The sequence below is a fragment of the Muscardinus avellanarius genome, assembly GCF_963383645.1.
Source record: "Muscardinus avellanarius genome assembly, chromosome: 11".
Lineage (NCBI taxonomy): Eukaryota > Metazoa > Chordata > Mammalia > Rodentia > Gliridae > Muscardinus > Muscardinus avellanarius.
In genome coordinates this window covers 90731889-90754513 of record NC_137797.1, presented here as the reverse complement: position 1 = coordinate 90754513, position 22625 = coordinate 90731889, and the positions used below count along the sequence as shown (strand labels likewise).

Sequence of the window (22625 nt, the reverse complement as noted above, 5' to 3'; positions counted from 1 at the left end):
GGAGAGGGGAAAGGAGGATGTAGGAGGATGTAGGAGCCTATCACTACTAATCCCACTAATCTGTACGGGGAGGGAGGAAGCGGGGGTGGGGTGGGTTATGGAGGGAAACACATCGAATGATGTGCTCCTGTATGAATGTATCACTTGAATCTTACTATGATGCATAATTATAATGCACTAATAAAAGTATAAAAGTAATATACAGTCACTATATAATATATGGGAACCATAGAAATAAAAATAGCCAATAATCCTTCAATCTGGAGATAATATCAACATTTTAAGGAAAACCCCTCATATACCATAACTCACAGACCATAAATGAACTCTTATATGAGATTGGATAGTGTTTGCATATAACCTATTTACATTTTCTATATACTTTTAAGTATCACTCTATTATTTATAATACCTTAATACAATGTAAATTCCATACAAATGGTTGTTACATCAAATGATGACAAGAAAATAAGGTCTGTATATGTTCGATATAGATGCAGTTTGGGGGGCGGGAATATTTTACTCCGAGGTGGCTGAATGCGCAGATGCAGAGGGTTGGTGACACTTGCTTTCTGAGGTTCCTGTGCATATACGTGTATGCATTCTTATACAAAGTATGAGACTATACTGCAATTCTGTGGCCCAATTACTTTATAATCGTTTTCCAAAGTCATCCATTTTCTTTTTCTTTATTTTTTAATTAATTAGTTAATTTTATAATACTGGGAATTGAACTCACAGACATTCTACCTCCAAGTTATATGTCCCAGCCTTTTTACCTTTTCATCAATTTTCTTTTTAAAATATGATTTTTAATTGCTATATGATAAGCCACCTTACAGACATAAGATAATTTAGCTTTTCCGTTTCTAGACATTTAAGGTAATATAAATTTTTAAGTGTTCTAGGTACCTGGATAAAAATCTTAATATATAAGCCTCTGCTAATTCTTTTACAATAAATCACTAAAATGAAACGATTAAATTAGAATACCTATCCACTTACAGAATCATGCCATTATTTTAATACTTGGCAAACAGTCAACATATAGCTATGAAAGGTTTCATTTTGCTTACAAAAAGAGGAAAAACAATTCAATTTAAAGATGGAGTCTCTTTATTTAAAATAAAGAGACAAACTTGGCAAACCCAGAAAGGAGCATAATAGTAAATAACAGGAGAGAAGAGTGATTATCAGAGGTGTTGGAAACAGCCAGGCTTGGTGGTATGCACCTATAATCCTACTACTTGAGAGGTGGAGACAGGAGGATTTACAGGCTCAAGGCTAGCCCCAGCCACTTAGCAAAGCTCTTGGTAACTTACTGAGCCCATCTCCGAATAAAAAATAGAATAGGAGTGGGGAGTAGCCCAGAGGTAGAATACCCCTGGCTTCAAGCCCTAGTACCAGAAAAAGAAGAAGCTTGGAAACAACTTTCCGACCAGAAGATGCCTTTTCCCTACTCTCAGATGGCAGAGTGCTTCTGAACTTGGTTAAGCTACCTGGAGGCTGGTGCTATTGTCGGAGAAAGGAGAGCTGAAGAAGCCGCTCACGATGCTCATGACCGACTCGGTGACGCACTTCTCCAAGAAGACGTCCGTGTGCTTCCGGTCGGTGGTGGTGTTGCAAACCTGCAGAGATGCACAACAACTTAATAGGCTTTGTCACATTTCTGCATTAGAACGCAATACTGGAGTCTTCAAAAAACTGTCCTGAGACAACTCTTCGTAACAATCTTTTTTCTTTTCTACTTCAAATCCATTAGAACTGGATCATTTTGCAGTAGTTTCTCCTTCAAATGTGACTCTCACTTCAGCCAGGGACCAGAATTCCTTCACAGATGGGTACCCCCTTATGTATGATTCGTTTCTCTCTCCTCATGAACACCAACCTCAGTCCCCAAGCTTGGCTTTGATAGAAAATATAATCCCATTCCATGTGAGGCTACCAACAAGGAAATAGTCATTCTAAGAAAGTGGGAGGTGTGATTAATGGTGGTTTATGTCTGTGCATTTCCCGTTAAAATACCTATCTCAAACTGGAGAGGGCAAACACAGAAACTAGCATGTGTGAGGCCCTGGGTTCAATCCCCAGTACCACAAAAAGAAAAAATTAAACATGATCTGGAAAGCCGGGAAGTGCACTTTGAATGCATTCTTCTGGGCAGGCTGAGCAAGAAGGCGCAATATGAGAGCTGTGGACAGCCCGAGAGGGACATCTCTGCTGCCTGTGTGTGTCAGGGTGGACAAATTGCAAATGCTAAGAAACACGATTAAAAACAGATGGAAAACATACAGAAAACATGAGGATAAAAGACAGAAGGGGGAGGAGGAGAGAAAAGGGTGTGAGAAAAAAACTAAAACATTGAGAACAGAGAAATTAAGTCTAAGTGTTCGCAAATCGTGGTGGGTAAATATGGTGGCCATATGTACCAGATGTTCTTAGGCAGTCCAAATTTGATGTAATTTTTTGTCTTTTCAATAAGATGCCTAATGAAAAGAAGAAGTAAATGTAATTTAATGTGATACTGCCTTAAAACTTTTCACACAAATTCTTAAAAGAGAAATACTCTCTTCTTAAACCATGAGTCCCAATGTTTTTAGCTTGAAAAATGAAAGTGCCCATGCCAGTATCTGCTGGAGGAGGGGAAAAGAACAGGAAAAGCTCGCGTCTTGGCCACCTCCCATCTGGGCACTTCATTTTTTCCTCATCTATAAAATGGAATCTGCTGGGAATAATGGCGCACACCTGTAATCCCAGTACTTGGGAGGGTGAGACAGGAGGATCTCAGGTTCACAGCCAGCCTCAGCTATTTACCAGGACTCTCAACAACCTAGGAAGACCCTGTTTCAAAACAAAAACTTAAAAGGACTGGGGATAGCTTGAAGGTAGAATGCTGCTAAATTCAGTCCCCAGCAACACCACTACCACCACCACTACTACCACCACCAATGATAATAATAAAATAAATGACATCTCTCTGATGTTGTTATTAGAACTGAAAGGTTTTTACTATAATCTCATAGGGTTATTGTAAGGGTAAAGTTAAAGAAAATAAATTATGTCAAACTATGTAATCTAGCTTTGTTCTAACATATAACCTAGTGCCTAACACATATAAGATGTTCAATATAGCAGTCCCCCTTTATCCACAGGGGATATGTTCTAAGACCCTCGAAGGATGCTTGAAACCATGGAGAATACTAAACTCTCTATATTTCTTCTTATCCATCCATCCATCCATGATAAGACTTAATTCTAAAATTAGGCACAGAGAGAGATTAATAACATAATAAATAGAAAAATTTAACAATATGTTGCGATAGAAACTATACGAATGAGTACTTTCTCTCCTCTCACCCTCCACTCTCCCTCTCCCTCTTCCTGAATACCTTATTATGTTTTCACTTGAAGGAAGCACTTTGCAGATCTTCTTTGGGGTATCTGAATTGTCGACATCACTATTCTTTTCTTTCTTTCTATTTCTTTTTTCTTTTCTTTTTCTTTCTTTCTTTCTTCTTTTTCTTTTTTTTTTCTTTTTTTTTTTTTTAACCAGGGATTGAACCAAGAGTGTTCTACTCTGGAACTACATTTTCAGCCGTATTTTTTTTGAACTGGGATGACAGGCATGCATCACCATGTCCAGCGATCACTATTCTTAAGTGTTGGGGCCATGAATAAGTAAAATCAGGGTAATGTGCATACAAGCAGTGAGATGCTGCGACTCTGATCTCTGACTGAGGGGGACTAGTGGCTGGCAGGGAGGGAGCATATGCAGTGTAGACAGGCTGGTTTACAAAGGGATGATTCACTGCAGGCCAGAGGGCAGGGGTGACACTGGGCAGCGCAAGATTTCACAAGTTACTCAGAACGACATGTAATTTATAACAGGAATTGCTGACTTCAGGAATTTTCCATTTAATGTTTTGAACTTTGGTCAACCTCAGATGTTTGAAACTGCAGAAAAAGTGACACTGGATAAGACGGGACTACTTGTAAATATTTGTAAAAGAAGGGAATCAATTAACTTTAAAAATAAAAGACTAAGGACTCCTATTTTTCTTTTAAGTTAACTTTGGGTTAGGCTATATTTATGGACCATGCTAGCCTAGGATTAACATTTAATATGGTCTCGGAACTAATATAAAATTGATTTTCCCATGATGAAGTAGGACTTAGTATCTTTCTAGCACTGGCTTTTATGGTGAACTTTCGTGAGATGAAAGCTAAAACTGTCTTGAGGTTGAATAGGTGGCAGGATGGTTCTGACCCGAGCAGCACAAACAACCTTCTTTCTCTTCCAGGACATCTCGCGCAATCCTGCGGGGCTCTCTCGGGCTATTACAGCATCACACTGTATTACTTGCAACTGGACAAGGTGCTCAAGCACCACCTGAAAATTTCCTTTTCAATCACTACATTGACAAAAGTAATGTATTTCTAGATAAAGGCTTTACTTAAAACCCTAGGTAATGAAAGCCAGGCAGGTGGCGAACACTTGTAATTCCAGTACTTGGGAGGCTGAGACAGGAGGATCGCACAGGTTCAAAGCCAGCCCCAGCTACTTAGTGAGGCTCTCAGGAACTTAGTGAGACCCTGTTTCCAAATGAAATATAAAATAGGTCTGGGAGATAGAAAAGCCCCTGGGTTCCACCCCTAGTACCACACACACATACACATACACACACACACACACACACTCCTAGGTAATGAAAAAAATTCTGTGTTTATAAAACTATGGGAATCTGCTCCTCCTTTGATGATGTTTTCTCTGCCCCACTTATGATGCTGTTTCTTGCATCCTACACTGCAATATTATGGACGCAAGAAATGTAAGAAACCGCTGTTCTTTTGTGTGTGTGTGTGGTACTTGGGGTGGAACCCAGGAGCTTTTCTACATCCAGGCTATACTCCCAGACCTATTTTATATTTTATTTGGAAACAGGGTCTCACGAAGTTGCTGAGACCCTCACTGAGTAGCTGAGGCTGGCTTCGAACCTGTGCGATCCTCCTGTCTCAGCCGCCCAAGCGCTGGGATTACAAGCGTGCATCACCATGCCTGGCTTCACTGTATTTTTAAAAATCTTTTTGTGTGTGTTTGTGGTACCTCCGAGCTACACCCCAACCTTATTTTTTTATTCCTTTTTTTTTGAAACAGGGTCTCACTAAGTTGCAGAGGACCTCACTAAGTAGCTGAGGCTGGCCATGAACCTCAATCCTTCTGTCTCAGCCTCCCAAATGCTGGGATTACAAGTGTGCACCATCACGCCCGGCCCTTTTTAAAATCTTTTTTAAAATTTTAGGAAAACCCTAATAAAATGTGTAATATTTCTTTTTCGTTTTATTTTCCTTGCTTCTTTACAACAAAAGTTGGAAATGGCTTAAATAGAATTACATCACATTACATTATGCTTTTATGTGTAATTCATATATTTTTAAAGTTTTAATCTATCCGCATATATTAAAGGTGCAGCATTATGTCCTATGAAACATTTCAGTGTGCTGTCATTCCCTACACACTTATTTCTAAAGGCTACATTTATTTCATCATTTTAATGCACCATCAGGCTTTCATCTATTTTGGGAACGAGTTGCGGCACACGGTAAAAATTAATCCTTTTCTCCGTTATCTCGTTAATCTCGTATGTGAAGTCTACTTTTACAAATTTAGGCTATAACAAAGAAATGTGCAAGATGGCTGATTTTACTTTCTGATTTTTTTTTTAAATATATATTTCACCAAAGAAGGAATTGAATAACCAGAGTAGGATTTGCTGGCCGGGCAGGTCCCCTAAAATCATAAATTTATAGAGTTACCCAAAATCTATGGGCACATAGAGTGCACACTGCCAGACCTAGCTCTTGCCTTGGGGGGTCTGGCTGGGTGAATGCAGGGTCTCACTGAGTTGCAGAGGGCCTCACTAAGTAGCTGAGGCTGTCCACAAACTGTGATCCTCCTGTCTCAGCTGGGATTACAAGCGTGAGCCACCAAGCCCGCCCGGCTCGGTTTAACATACTTTTTATGGGGTCTTTTTAGATTTTGTATTTTGACTGTGTGTGTGTGTTTGTGTGTGTGTGTGTGTGTGTGTGTGTGTGTGTGTGTGTGTGTGTGTTACTGGGGATTGAACTCAGGTGTGCTCTACTTTCAAACTATACCTACAGCTGTACTTTATTTTTATTTTATGAAATAGGGTCTTGCTAAGTTGATGAGAGTCTCATTACTTGCTAAGGCTGTCCTTGAACCTGTAATACCCTTGTCTCAGCCTCCCAAGTACTGGGATTTTAGGCGTTCAGCACCACACCCAGCTGACTTTTTATTTATAATAATTGCTTCCTTATCTAATCCTTCATTGTGTAAACTAATTTTATTTTTTAGTACTAGGAATGGAACCCGGGAGCATTCTACCTCCGAGCTACACCCCCAGCCCTATTTTTTAGTCTTTGTTTTGAAACAGGGTCTCACTAAGTTGCAAAGGGCCTCACTAAGTAGCTGAGGCTATCCACAAAGCACGATCCTCCTGTCTCAGCTTCCCAAATCCTGGGATTACAAGCATGCGCCACCACGCCCAGCTTGTAAACTAATTTTTAACAGTCAGGTATTATTTATTACTTTCTTTCTTTCTTTTTTTTTTTTTTTTTTTTTTGGTGGTACTGGGGTTCCTGGAAGCCCTTCTACCTCTGGGCTACACTCCCAGACCTATTTTTACATTTTTGTTTGGAAACAGGGTCTCCTAAGCCAGCACGCGCGGCTGGCTTCGAACCTGCACTATCCTCCTGTCTCTGCCTCCCAAGCGCGGGGATGACAAGCGTGCGCCACCACGTCCAGCTATTATTACTTTCTTTGGTCAGTACTATTTATTTAGTATAAAAAATATAAAACCTCCCTTGTACAAAATAAAGGGATAGTGTATACATTTTTGTTCTAGTTTTTAACTCTATAAACTATCTTGAATGTGCTGCTCTCAGTGAACTGACTTACAGATTCTGATTAATTTTTTCCATACCGATACTCAACTGTCCTCCAAACATTTATTAGAAATCAATCTCTTGCCTCACTTTTAGGTTATTTGAGATTTTTCTTAGACTTTGCCACTACTTGCTATTTAAATCTCTCCATAAATCTCTAGCTAGTATAATATCATGGAGTTTTAAAAATATTTTAACTATTCCTATAATCCCAGCAATTTGGGAGGCTAAGAAAGGAGGATTGCAAGTTCAAGGCCAGTTTCAAAATAAATAATAAAAAATAGGGCTGGGGGTATAGCTTGGAGGTCGAATACCCCTGGGTTCTATCCCCAGACCGGCCAAAAAAAATTAATAATACATTTTATAATTTGAAAAATAGTCTACCGTCATTACCTCTTTCAGGAAAAAAAAAAAAAAACCTTTAAAATATCTGTCCTCGCCGGGCGTGGTGGCGCATACTTGTAATCCCCATGCTTGGGAGGCAGAGACAGGGGGATGGCGCTGGTTCGAAGCCAGCCTTGCTGGCTTAAGAGACCCTGTTTCCTAATAAAAATATAAAAAAATAGGTGTCTGGTAGTGTAGCCCAGAGGTAGAAGGGTTTCCAGGAACCCCAGTACCACCAAAAAAACAAACAAAAGTAATCTTTCCTGTTCTATTTCCAGCTAAATTGTACTCTATGTTGGCAAAAATTTATGGCACATCATAAAAGATATAAATTATTAAGTTAAAGCTAAAAGTTAGGTTAGAAATTAGAATAGGAAACCAAACAAAACAGTCTCTATGAGAGCCCTTATTTTAAGCAAGAGGCACACTGTAGACAATAAATATATAACACCTTAAGTGGTAAAAATAGAGAAAATAATAAACTTTGGAGAAAATTAAAGAGGGGCCAGTGATGCAGAGAATGCTGCAGAAAGGTGAATATGGTTAAGGATTACTCATTTAAATTTATTTGGTAACATATCATAATAAAGAACTGAAGGAGGAAGCAGCCGCGGGGGTTTCTGGGAAGTAAGCCATTAAAAACTCTTCTCCACCATTAGAACATAATTCCTGGAGACCAGGAACTGAGGAGTCTTGCTTACCACTGTACAGGCAGCATCTCAGTACTTTACTTAGTGTGTATTCTAAAATGATTTGTTGAGCAAATATATATATATATATATATATATATATATATATATATATATATATTTTTTTTTTTTTTTTTTTTTTTTTTTTTTTTTTGGTGGTACTGGACGTGGAACCCAGAGGCTTTCTATCTCCGGGCTATACTCACAGACCTATTTTTTAAAATATTTTATTTATTTTGAAACAGGGTCTCACTAAGTTGCTGAGAGCCTCACTAAGTAGCTGAGGTTGGCTTCGAACCTGCGCGATCCTCCTGTCTTAGCCTCCCAAGCGTGGGGATTACAAGCGTGCGCCACCACATCCAGATTGTTGAGCAAATATTAAGTGAAATTTCCAGCTTTGATTATGTTTGAAGCTCTAACATATACACCATCTTTCCTCTCTCCTGCTCTAACAGTGGCGGCAACCCTTCAGGAATAAGGGCTATATATAATACATGAGTTATCAGATAGTAGAGCAGCACTGCCCAATGGAACTTTCTACAAAGATGAAAATCTGCTACGTCCAGGATAGCCAATAGTCCCTAGATACACTCACTTATTGAACACTTAAAATATGGCTGATGTAGCTGAGGAGATGAATCTTTCTCTTTGTTTTAATTTAACATACCCTAATTAGCATTTAAATTTAGATGGCTACATGCAGTGAGTGGTGAACCCACAGGGTAGGATGCTCTAGAGACATACTTTTTGACCATAGAGAGCGCAGAATAAAATGATTCTAGGGATCATGTTAATATTCCTCAAGGAGAGTAAAACTGCTCCTATAGATATAGGAGGTGAAATTTCATATTCATTTTAATTTGCATTCCTTTATTTGAAGCTAAAACTGTTCCAAGTTTGCTTTCTATATCTTCTCTGTATGTGAATCATCTGCTCATATCTTCAATTGGCTCTCTTAGAATTCAACATTTATTTTTGAGAACAATTTTTAAAAATTTTTTTATTGGTGCACTGTATTCATACATCATAATGGGATTTAAAAAACTTGTGTAGACATACATGCTGTGTATTAATTGTAGGAACTCTGAAAAGTATACAAAAAATAAAATGGAAAACAAAAATTATCCAGGACATGATATCTTGGATAAAATTATGGTTAATATTTTGGCAGTGTCTAATCTTTTTTCTCTGCCATATGTATCTTAGGTAATTAAAGTTATGTTGGATAATCCATTTTGTTTCCTTATTATACTCAACTAATTAACATTAACATTTCTCACACTGAAAGTCCTCAAAAAGTAATATCAGTGACTCTAACATCCATCTTATAAATGTCATAATTTATTTAGACATTTCTCTGTTGTTAAACATTTAACCTATTTGTTACTGTATATTATTATAAAAGTCTGTTGGCTTTTTTTTTTTACTGTAAATACTTGATAGCATTTCTAATTATTTCCAAAGAGAGATTTTTGGAAGGTAAATTGAATGACATCTTAAAAAGGTATAAAGCATGTAATTTCCGCGCTTGGGAAGCTGAGACAGGAGGATCTCACAGGTTGGAAGTTCAGCCTCAGCCACTGAGTAAGGCTCTCAGCAATTTAGTGAGACCTTGTTTCCAAATAAATAGAAAATAGGTCTCAGAGAATAGCCCAGAGGTAGAAAGCCTCCGGGTTCTACCCCCAGTGCCACAAAAAAAAAAAAGAAAAAAGCATTGTATTACCAAATTTTTTTTTTCATAAAGCCTCCTTAAAATTATACTTTCGTCACTGGGCGTGGTGGCGCACACTTGTAATCCCAGGATTCGGGAGGCTGAGACAGGAGGATCGTGGTTCACGGCCAGCCTCAGCTACTTAGTGAGGCCCTTTGAAACTCAGTGAGACCCCGTTTCAAAATAAATAATAAAAAAATAGGGCTGGGAGTGTCACTTGGACGTACACTGCCCCTCGGTTCCATCTTCAGTACCGCAAAATATATATATATATACTTTTATTGACCAAGTATGAAAATGTGCATCCTGAACCATCATCAACATTTAGTATTATCTCGTCACACTTGGAACTTAGACAGCTAAAACATGGGTCTAAATACCTTTATATTTTTAAAGTGTTAATAGTTGAACATTTTTCAGAGATTTATTAACTACTTATATATCCTATTTTATCAATTACAAATGCCTGTAAATTATTATTAGAGCATTAGTATTTTCCTGAAAATCTTTATGGGATTTATGTGCCTTATTTAAAAGTATAGCAACTTTTTATATGTTGATGTTTTTATTTTTATTTTTTATTTTTTAATGTATTTAAGTATTACATTTTCAAACAGTGAAATTTCTCATCTTCCTTAACCAATTGCACCCATTGTTTTCATGCTAAAAAGACCTTTCTAGGCTGCGCATGGTCGTGTACACCTGTGTTTCAAGTACTTGGGAGGCTGAAATAGAATTACTGGTTTAAAGACAGTCTCAGAAACTCAGTGAGACCTTCAGCAACCTAGCATGATCCTGTTTCAAAACAACAACAACAAAATAAATAAAAAGGGCTTGGGGTATATAGCACATAGGTAGAACATCCTTGGGTTCAACTCTCAGTACCACAACAACAAAAAAATACCTTTCTCATCCAAAGACTGATATTTTATCTATATTTCCATCTATTTTAATTGCTTCCATTTTTACATTTAAAAATCCATTTTGCTTATTACTATTATAAGTTCATTTCACCCCAAATAGCCAGTGTCCTCAACAATCGTTTTCACTTAATTTTCAAATCATCATTCTTTTACTGAGCGCCTGTTCCATGCCAATAATGTTTCACATAGTTGGAATCCACCAGTGAACAAAATATACAAAAAAGTCACTATCTGGATGGAGTTTATATTATCAACTTAATAATCCAAGAATAGGTACAGCCTGTGGGTCAAATCTGGCCATGCCCATCCAATTATGTGCTGCCTTCGGTTCCTTTTTTTTTTTTTTTTTTTTTAGTGATTGCTGTAATCATTGTAATAGTGGTCTACAAAACAGAAATATTCATTATCTTGCTCTTCACAGATGTTTGCTAATCCCTGGAAATACCCATTTTTTCTTATTCTATTTTTATTATATATTAAGATCTCACCAAATAAAAGTCTATTGCTGGCTATTTGTTTCATTCCACTGATATGCCTGCTTAATTCTGTATTATGACTACATCTGCTTTGATTTAGGTCCACTATTTAAATATATTTAACTTCAGATGGCATTTATTTATTTCTCCCACAGATAGTCGCTGGGTATCTACTTATGTGCGGGACCCTGTTCTAGGCGAGGTATGCGGCAGTGAACAGAACAGACACGATCCCTGACCTTCCTTTGCTTCTCCTAAAATAAATGCAACTACCCAAGAAAATGGCTCGTGGCAGTAAGTTCAATGAAGAAAAATGGAACAAGCCTAAGAGGGTGGCAAGCGATCAGTGAGGACCTCTCTGAAAAGGTGCCTTAAAGGAGGGACCTGAAGGAAGAAAGGAAGCAGGCATGAGCATACCTGGGGGTTGAGCATCCCGGGGAAATGCAAATTGCTGAAATGGAGCCGGTTGGCAGGAGCAGCAAGGAGACCAAACAGAGAGCTAGCCGGGGAGATCAGAGACTATGAAGACCAGGGCAAGGGAGCGAAGCACAGCACAGCCAGACCTGCAGGGGTCTAACTCTGGATAAGAAAGGAAGCCTCTGAAGGAATCCAAACAGAGAACTGAGCCAACCTACTCCTCCCTCTTCCTCCTCCCTGTTCACCTCTCCCTCTGTCTAATAAGAGTTCATGGTACTTAGGAACCGGGTGGTCATGATCCAAGTGTTCAAACGGAGTCACATGTGGGATGTTTTTAAAGTTAGAACTTGCAACATTTGCTGAAGGACTGGATTGAGATGTAAGAAAACAAGACTGACAGATGACAGCAAGATGTTTTTCCTGTCTGCTTAGAATGAAAAGTGGAATTGCATTTACCAAAACACAGAAGACTTGAGGAGGAACTGTTTGCAGTAGAGCTCGGGAAATGAATAAAGAGTTTAAAATCAGAGAGCGCCAAATGGAGAGGTCATATAGACAGATAAGTAAAACTGGACCTCAGGGAGTGTAGGCGTCAATCAACCTGGTATTAAAGTCAGATGAGAGCAGGATCAAGTCCAGGCTTTGGGCCTGGCACACCCCATGATTTGTAAGTTAGGGAGACACAGAGGAAGCAGCCAGGAGACAGGGGAGTAGCCTGTCATGGAACGCACAGAAAATGGGACTGATCACGGGTCTCAGTGTTTCAAGGAAGAACTGATCAGCTATGATCAATACCATCCAGAACTCAAAGAGCAGAAAGGACAGGGAACAGCCAGTAGATCATCAAGGAGAGCCACACAGGTCTTCAGTCCCTGTGGACGCCATCATTACAGTACAGCGTGCAAGTTGGAGGAGATAAATAAAGTTACAAAGGAAGGAAACGTACTACACAAAAAAGAAAATGTATAAAATTGCTTTAGTTTTATTTCCCAGCAATGACAGCAAATAAAGCCATATAAAAACAAACCCTTTAAAATGAGACTTACTGTATCTCAGTGCCACCATGCCCTTAGTTACTATAACTAAGTTACAGTATTAGTTTCCACTACTAAAATTGGAACATACAGAGAAAATTAGCAGGGACCCTGTGTAAGGACAACACACAGATTCAGGAAGCATTTTCTATTTTTTGCAGCACCTGAGCAACCTTTGGCATAGGAATCCAAAACTCCGTCGAGTCAGCGTAAACAATGTTAGCATAAAACAATAAAACACTTTATGTACAAAAATAAGTATATTAATACATAAATCTGTGAATGCATAAATGAGATTTATCAATATGTCATTCAACCTAAGAAAGTCAAGCAAATTATATCAAACCTATTTATTTAATCCTACCCAATGAAAGAAATAGAAAAGTGCATTTCAAAGTCCACATGAATTCTCTTTACTCCTAACTTTCAACTGTTTAGTAAGTTAGAGTGAATTGCTCAAGCGATTGATTGATCAGAAAATAAGAGACAATGATTTGTCCTGTGCTGACTGGTGGCACAGTGATGTGACACCACGTTAGGTGTGCCACCTAAATTACTTCTTGGCCTAATTTCATTCTGCCAGTACATCACTTAGAGCACTGGCAGTCATTATAGGATCTTGAAATTGATAGTGAAATTGGGAACATCTTCTATATATATGATCGGAGGCTAACACTGACCATAGCTCACACCGTCCATGTGCTTCCTAATAATGGCTCAAGTCCCCTGACTTTGCAACAACAATCAGTTATGAAGCCAAAGAAAAGCATCTCTGCCCCACAAACACCCATTTTGGCTGCATTAGAACATAGATCAAAACAGGCTGTCATTAAATGTTCAGAGACACAGGGTAGCAACTTTTCACGGGTCTAATAGCTTTTGCTGCCTGCCTGGATCTGGTATGTTTACAGGCCTTGGTCACTGCCTCTCTCAGGAAAGCAGAATGGGATACAAATGTGAAATAGCCTACAATCCATTTATTAAAAACTATCTTTCAGGAATGATTTTCTTATATGAGTCTTAGGAAGATAAAAGACAATTGGGGTGCCAGCAAGAAAATGAAAAATACAAATAGAGGTGACTCTCAAGTGCTTCAGCCAAGAACAAATAAAAGCATCCTGGTAGTGTTGACTCTAGAGAACCAGAAGAAGGAAGGCAGAAGGTGGCCCGGGTGCCTCTACCTGTCGATACTGCATTTATTTAAAACAATGAACTTTTAAACCGATTAGTTTTGGTTTAAAAACTAAACAAAGCTGTTCTCCAACTGTCTACTAAAATGTAATTTTGTTGGCAGATCCTGTGTGAAACAGTAGACTCTATCTCGGATGCTAAACACAGAGACGAGCAGGAACCCAAGAGTATGTGGAAAGTGGGATCCCAGAGTCCACAGCAGAAGAGAAACCAATGAAAGACAAGAAACAAAAACCGAGAGACATAAAGAGCTATCAAGAAATATGGGAGCCAGGCATGGTGGCACACGCCTATAATCCCAGTACTTCAGAGGCTAAGAAAGGAGGATCAAAGGTTCGAGGCCAACCTCAGCAACCTAGCTAGACCTTGTTTTAAAACTAAAAAAGAAAAATTAAAAGTGTTTGGGATGTAGCTTGAAGGTAGAATGCCTCTGGGTTCAATCCCAAGTACCACAAAAAATAAATAAATAAATAAAGAGGTGGGGAGAAGGAGAGAGGGGAAAGAAAAACAAAAATAGAAGAAGAAAAATCTGGAGAAGCTGTTGGGGGAGATGGGTTCTCATTCTATAAAAGAAAGAAGAGTCATCTAGCATATTACCTCTCTAGCTCACAGACAAAATGGCCAATCTAGGCCTTAAGTTCTTTTAAGTTATACAATGTCATGATTTCATAATTTCAAAATAGGCCACAGGCAAGGAGAGTATGCTGCTTCTAATAAATACGGGTATCTTTCCTGAACTGAATTGTTCTATGTTGCAGCAGAAAGGTCAAGTGGTAAAGCCAGGGAATAAGCTTTTGTCTATTATGTTTGATCACCAGTAACACACACACACACACACACACACACACACACTAATAACAATAAATATAATAATAATTAATAATAATAATAATAAACAATTAGTATTTCACACAATATAGCAAGGCATGGTAGGGCACACCAGGAGGATCATAGGTTTGAAGCCAGCCTTGAAAATGTAGCAAGATTCTCAGCAATTAAGCCAGACCCAATTTTAAAATAAAAATAAAATAAAATGGTTTTAAGGGTTGTGACTCAGTGGTAGAATGCCCCTGGGTTTAATACCTAGTACAGAGAGGGGGGGGGGGAGAAGAAGAAGAAAAGAAGAAGAAGAAGAAGAAGAAGAAGAAGAAGAAGAAGGAGGAGGAGGAGGAGGAGGAGGAGGAGGAGGAGGAGGAGGAGGAGGAGGAGGAAGAGGAGGAGAAGGAGGAGGAGGAAAAGGAGGAGGAGGAGGAGGAGGAGGAAGAGGAGGAAAAGGAGGAGGAGGAGGAGGGAAGGAGGAAGGAAAGAAGAGATTGTTAATAGAAATCTTTAGATAGTTCCTGAAGGCTATAAACTGAACCTAAAGTTGAACAGAATGACTCTTAATATTTTCCAACCCTAAGTTGCAATGAGTCTGTAGATCTATCTTGCCAAATACCTTTCCTTCAGATTCTCTTCACCATTTTTTTTTTTACCAATGTAAATCAATTGTTCCAGGATTCATCTTGGTTTTAACATCCAATCGGATTCATGTCCTCTGTGGCAGCTCCTGTCACTACTGCTGTGCGTGTGCAGCTTCACACATTTCTGGCTCTTGCCTGGGATGGATCATCTTCCCTTTGAGTATGTTCTATATTATCATTTGGTACGAGTCTCAGGGAAGCTTCTTGCAATTACTTACCAGGCTGGTGATGATGCTACGGATGATGCTACCAACACTCTGACTAGGTGCCAATATGTGCTAAGAGCTTTATGTTCATGAACCTACTGGGTCTTCCAAGGAAGCCTACAAGGAACGTATTATCACTGTATTGATTTTTGTTGTTGTTGTTTATTTATTTTTTTGGTGGTACTGGGGTTCCTGGAAGCCCTTCTACCTCCGAGCTACACTCCCAGACCTAATTTTACGTTTTTTATTTGGAAACAGAATCTCCTAAGCCAGTGAGCGCGGCTGGCTTCGAACCTGCGCGATCCTCCTGTCTCTGCCTCCTAAGCGCGGGGATTACAAGCGTGCGCCACCACGCCCGGCCATCACTGTATTGATTTTATAACTACAGAAACTTGGGATGAGCAGTGTTATAGTTAGGTATAGAATGTCCCCTGAAAAGCCTTGAAATTGGTCTTCCAAGTTGAAATAACTGAGTCATGAGTGTTGTGATCTCATCAGCGGATAAATCCATTAGAATGGCTGTATCCAGATGGCAAGTTGGGCGAGTGGGCTGTGCCTGGAAAAAAATGGTCCCTGGGGCTGTGGCCCAGGGGATTATGTTGTGTATTTGAATCCCCTTGCTTGCTTGCTCTCTCTTGCTTCTGGCCTCCATGCTATGAAAGCAGAGCCTCACGCTCTCTCTCTTCCTGCCACCATGTCCTGAGCTTCAGATGAGATCTCACATGGACTGAACCGGAATTACCAAGAAGTTATAAGTAAATAACTTCCTTTCCTCTAAGTTGCGCGGTCAGATCATTTTGGATTATAGTAGTAAGAATGTTGACTGAGACATGATAAGTTAAGTACTTTACCCAAGATAACCAAGTTAAAAAGAGCCAATCTCAGCTTAAACTCTGGTCTGGCTAACTGTGAAATCACTACTTCTAACTACCAAGCTCTTCTAAAGAGATCTCAAAGTGTAGTCCCTGGATTCGCAGTGGCAGAATCACCTATGAACTTGTTCAAAATGTCAAGTCATGCTGAGCATGGTGGTGGTACATATCTATAATCCCTTGGAAAGCCGAGGAGGCAGAAGGATTGCAAGTTCTAGGCCAGCCTTGGCAACTTGGTGAGACCTTGTGTTAAAAACAAAAAAGCCAGGTGTGGTGGCACACGCTCGTAATCCCAGCATTTGAGAGGCTGAAACCAGAGGATCGCAGTTCGTGGACGGCCTCGGCTACTTAGTGAGGCCCCAGCAACTTAGTGAGACCCTGTTTCAAAATAAAAAATAAAAATAAAGCAGAGGATGTAGTTCAGAGGTCAAATGCCCCTGGGTCCCATCCCCAGACCCGCCAAAAAAAAAAAAGAGTGATAAAAAGTGCTAGGGATGTAGCTCAGTGGTAAAATGCCTGTGGGTTCAACTTCCAGTAATACACACACACACACACACACACACACACACACACACACACACACACGCAAAGTCTTCCAGGAACGAAATCAGAAATTCAGGGATAGGCCAGGAAATCTGTGTTTTCATGAGGCCTTTAGGAAATTCTGATGCTCTCTAAAGTTTGAGAACTACTACCTACTGAACATAAAACTTTCCTAGAAGGCCACATTATACTTACTTAACCATGCTTATGTTGTAACTTTGTGTGTGTGTGTGTGTGTGTGTGTGTGTGTGTGTGTGTGAGAGAGAGAGAGAGAGAGACAGACAGACAGACAGACAGACTGGGGATTGCACGCACACACAGGGGCCTTCTGCCTCTGAGCTATACCCCCAGTGCTATTTATTTTTTCTTTTGAAACAGAATCTCACTACATTGCTGAGAGCCTCACTAAGTTGCTGAGGTTGACCATGAAGCTGTTATTCTCCTATCTCAACTTCCCAAGTACTGGGATTACAGGCATGTGCCATCATGCCCAGCTTTATTTTGTAACTAGAGTGTATAGTTTTATTACATCCTCAATCTTTTAACATGGGGAGAAAAAGGAATTCTCTATATGGAAAAGAAATTTCCCTAAAAAGCCTCTACATAGTAAATAACATGCATTATCTGTTTAACCAAAATAGTTAAAATTTTAAGAAATCTTTTCACAAGCACAATATATATACATACATCAAATATATATATATATATATATATATATATATATATGTATTATAATCTATACACATTAGTCTGCTGGGTGCATCAATGGAAAGTGTTCCCAAGGAGGCATAATAAATAGAAGTTATCATCAGCTTTATTTGGTTTAAAAAATAAAGTCCTCTTAGCCTTGTAATTCAGGCTCTAAGCATGTCACCTTGGTCTCTGTGGGGCTTATCTTTAGCTGGTAGTACTGTGCAACCATGTGGCTCGGTCTCTAATCTCTTTAATATTTCCCTGCAAGTGCAATTTTAAAGCTCAGTCATTGGCACAGAAATCATCTTTTACTTCAAGGACTCTGGAGAGTCTATAGTTGGTCAGATACAAGGTTTTCAGGGGCCACTGGGAGTAAAGATGAGAGGTTTTTTTTTTTTAATATTATATAGAATAGGGTGATTTCTCTATAGGTACTGATTTACATCAGAAAGATAATAGTGGGTTCTAGTTGCACAGAAATTATGTAAAACAGGAACAACTTGACTTTATTTACACTTGAACCTAAAATAGGCTCAACCGCCCCAATGGCCAAATAAGCACATTTCATCTGGAAACTTTACTAAATACAAAGTGATCCTGGACTAGAATAATCCACGGTATTATCCAAGGGTGCTTGTGAGTGTCTGGATTTACAGTGGTATCCTACTATATCTACTTTTCTGTCTCTTCTTCCAGAAAGGGTTGTAGGGAGGCAGTGAACTAAAACAGTTGATGACTATTTTGTAAGCTCATGGAAATAAGGATTTTACTAATCCTTCTCCAAATCCATCTACATGAGGCCTCTATAAAGCAACTAGTACTCAAGAATGTAGGAAGACCCCAGTGACTAGACTGGCCATGCAATTTTAATAGGTCTAAGGAGTTAACTATATTCTATCTTTACTAGTGAGATCCTTATTTAAACTTCATGCTCTATCACATTAGAGGAAAAACTAGAGGCGATTATTTTCAAACTAAAATAATAGACCTTGGGCATGATGAAAATTCAGGTAGCAAAAGACTAACACATGCTAAAGAAAGTGAAGTGTTATCTATTAGAATTATCCGTGCTCTTATTTCCTCATTTATTTATTTAATCAGTATTAACATACCAAAAACATGCTGGGAAGTATCTAAAATGCCATTCAACTCCACAAATCCTTCCCCATCCCTACCACCCTCCCATCCCTTCAAAAAAACAAGAGGAAAATGAACTCAAAGTAAAAAAAAAGAAAGAAAGAGAAAAAACAGAATATGATATGAAAAAATTGCCATAAGATTAAATTATCAGAGCATGTTTCCCAGGAAGACTGAATACATAATGGCGAGTAATGCTAAGCCCTGAGCAGTCAGGTCAAGCACTCTCCGCCCAGAAGCAGCACTGGAGACCTCATGAGCCCTCCTCCGGTTATAGTTCTAACTGCATTTATGTAAGAGCTGAATACAAATTGACCTCTGCCAAATGTCTTCTCTGATCAATGTAAAAGACTACTAAGACTATATTTAATAACAAATATGAATCATATGTAAGGGTAAAAACAAATACTTTAACCATTGCTATATATATCATACTAGGTATTTTGTGCTTATTTGGCCATTGGGGTGGTAGAGCCTATACTACTGAATATCACTTACAACCAAGCTATACCACTCCTTGGCATCTTTACAAGAGAATTAATGTCAGAAGATGAGGGTGATACATGTACATGTTTATAGCAGCATAGTTCACAATAGCCAAATTATGGAGCCAACCTAGGCGTCCATCAACAAATGAATGGACTAAGAAAACGTGGTGTACATACACAATGGAATTTTACTCAGCCAGAAAGAAAAACAAAATTATATCATCTGCAGAAAAATGGAGAGAACTAGAAACTATTATGCTAAAAGAGATGAGCAGGTCGCAGAAAATCAAGGGGTGAATTTTTTCTCTCCTATGTGGATGCTTCAGAGAAATTAGAAACGAAAGGGACTTCAGATAACTGAGGAGAGAGACCAGCAAAACAGTAAAAGGGAAGAGAAGGAGGAAGTTGGGGAGGATAAAGAGAACAGATGAAGGAAACAGTTCAAATAAGGCTATGTCTATATATATAGATACACTACCAACAGCAATCGAAGAGGGGTGGGTAGCATGATGGGATCTGAAGGGCAAAACACCAATACCTGCATGCATGTGTTTGTATCATTTTGAACCTCTCTATGATGTATAATTCACCAACAAAAGCATTAGAAGAAGAAGAAGAAGAAGAAGAAGAAGAAGAAGAAGAAGAAGAAGAAGAAGAAGAGAAGAAGAAGGAGGAGGAGGAGGAAGAGGAGGAGGAGGAGGAGGAGGAGGAGGAGGAGGAGGAGGAGGGGGCCAGGAGTGGTGGTGCATACTTGTAATCCCAGCATTTGGGAAGCTGGGACAGGAAGATACAGGTTTGCAAACAGCCTCAGCTACTTAGTGAGGCCCTTTGCAACTCAGTGAGACCCTGTTTCAAAATAAAGATTAAAAAAATAGGGCTGGGGGTGTAGCCTGGAGGTAGAATGCACCTGGGTTTCATCCCCAGTATCGCAAAAAAAAAAAAAAGAAGAAGAAGAAAAATCACTCATGATCTTATGAAACTCATTCACAACTTCATGAATATAAAAGATCAAAAGAATGGGTAGTGGCCTCAATTGCAAATTTTTATCCAGATATGTAAGTCTGTTTAGTCAAAATATATCTTGCTGCCCCTACAAAACATGAATAGTATTTTTTCTATCATCATCAAAGTGTTCCATCAAAGTGTAACTTACCCTTGCCATGTCCACCAGAAAGTTCTCAAATAATTTCCAGATGTGGTTACTCGTGTAGATTTCTTTCATTTCCACTTCGGTGTCAACATAACAATGATTAACAAAGTTCACGTAAGCAATTTTAACCTGTGCAAATTTCAAATACAAAAGAAAATTCATTTCTTTATTTATTCGTCACTTTCAAGTATCATCTATGAAAGGTTAAAGAAGAATCTTTTAGTGCCTACAGTAGATTATGGTATATTTTGTATCTACCCAGAGATCATTTCTTTTCTTTTGCTGAGATTTTCCACCCCAACCCAGACGATAACATAATGTGGTACTCCATTCCCACAGATCTGTGTGAAAATGAGCACTTTATTCAAAACAAGCCTATCTTCAAGACTCTGACAGGCAAAGGTATGTCCTCTACTGCCTTCCCTCTCTTTCTCTATTTCTCTCACACACCTAAGTGCACAGAGTTTGCACTGTAAGAAACCATTTTCCATAGGTATGCAGAGGAAAAAATATGTCCAGGAGAATAAGGCAAAGCCCTAAAGGAAAAAGGGCCAAGAGATGGCAAGAATTCTGGCATTGTTTGAACTTCTGGATCCATCTCTTTGAACAACCACCCTTTAAATTCCTAAGTACACAACCCAATAAAATTCCCTTCCTTGTTAAACTGGCTCATATTAGATTTCTTTCATTTATAACCAAGAATTTAATGCAATGTTCAAATTTGTTAACAAAATATTTCATTGATATCTAAAAAAATTACATGGAAGAGCTTGAGGAGAAATAGACTCATAGTTTATAAAACAAATTCTTTTCCACATTAGCAAAATTCTTCATGAAGGACTGATGAGTCTCACACACATACTCTGTGTCTAAAGTACACAGGACAGAAGTTGCCTCTGTTTTCCTTTGTTTATTTTTTCTTTCATTGTGAAAATCTGATGAATGCTATAAATCTCAAGAAAAATGCATATACATAAATAAACCAAATAAATTATTTCAGGGAATCCATGGCACCCTAATTAGAATCATCAGAAACACAGGCCCCGTTTGTGTGCCCTTAGGGTTCTCTCTGCTTGACTGGCGTCCAAACCATGCACAGCAGGTGCCTGGGTCAAGGGCATCTCACAGGAGGATGACAGCTGAACCAGTCAATACGGATCCCCATCATCAGTGTCACAGCAGCTAATGTTTCAGGGTTTACTATGTACCAAACACTGTGGCATTTTCATGTATCATCCCATTTAAATACTCCAATAGCCGGGCGTGGCGGCGCATGCTTGTAATCCCCGTGCTTGGGAGGCGGAGACAGGAGGATCAGATCGCGCTGGTTCGAAACCAGCCTCGCTGGCTTAAGAGACCCTGTTTCCGAATAAAATATAAAATAGGTCTTGGAGTGTAACCCGGAGATAGAAGGGTTTCCAGGAACCCCAGTACCACATATATATATATATATATATATATATATATATATATATATGTGTGTGTGTGTGTGTGTGTGTGTGTGTGTGTGTGTGTGTGTGTGTATGTATATATATTTCAGGGAATAATATATATATATATATATATATATATATATATATATATATATATATATAAATAAATACTCCAATAATCCTATCAGGCACATACTATAATTATTTTGCCCTAAAATTGTGGCACTGAAAATTGAAAAGGTTAATTAAGTTATCTGTTGGGATTAGTGGCACAACTAGGAAACAATGGATCCATGTTTGTGACTATTCTTTAATTTATTTGTTCATTCATTCAAAATATCCTTATTAGCTGGATACAAGGGTATATGCCTGTTATTCCAGTATCTGGGAAGCTGAGGCAAAAGGATCACAGGTTCAAGGCCAGCATGATAACTTAGTAAGACCCTATTTCAAAATAAAAAGTAAAATAGGGTTGCATCTTAAAGAGAGAATGCCCCTGGATTCAATCCCTAGCATTACGTGTGTATGCGTGTGCGCATGTGTGTGTGCGTGTGTATATACGTAGTATCAGCTCCAAGTCAGACAATACAATAATAAACAGAAACAGCCCTAGCTATTACCCTTCTGAGTTTATACTCTTGGAAAAGGTTGTGAGGGCTACAAAGGTTTGTTAATTAATGAAATTCAAATACCAAATTTCACACTGTAGACACAGACTTAGTAGACTGAGGTAGGCCAGGGCCCTCATCCCTGAAGGAGTAAGACGTGGATCAGGAGCTGAAGGGTGAGGAGGAGTTACTTAGGTGAGCCCAGAGGTAAGGGTGTCAGAAGGAGCGGTGTTTCAGGGGAAGC

The 22625-nt window shown here is 38.9% G+C and overlaps 1 protein-coding gene across 4 annotated transcripts in view; it reads right to left on the bottom strand.

Moving 5' to 3' along the window:
* Positions 1-22625, bottom strand: part of ITPR2 (inositol 1,4,5-trisphosphate receptor type 2) — a gene marked incomplete at both ends in the record, with an annotated part of 551977 nt that overhangs the window by 271724 nt on the left and 257628 nt on the right. For all 4 annotated transcript variants that reach the window (XM_080705463.1, XM_080705466.1, XM_080705464.1 and 1 more), the window contains 2 exons: positions 1500-1628; positions 20344-20469. In XM_080705463.1, coding sequence (XP_080561589.1) covers positions 1500-1628; positions 20344-20469 — 255 coding nt within the window. The remainder of the gene's footprint in view (positions 1-1499; positions 1629-20343; positions 20470-22625) is intronic.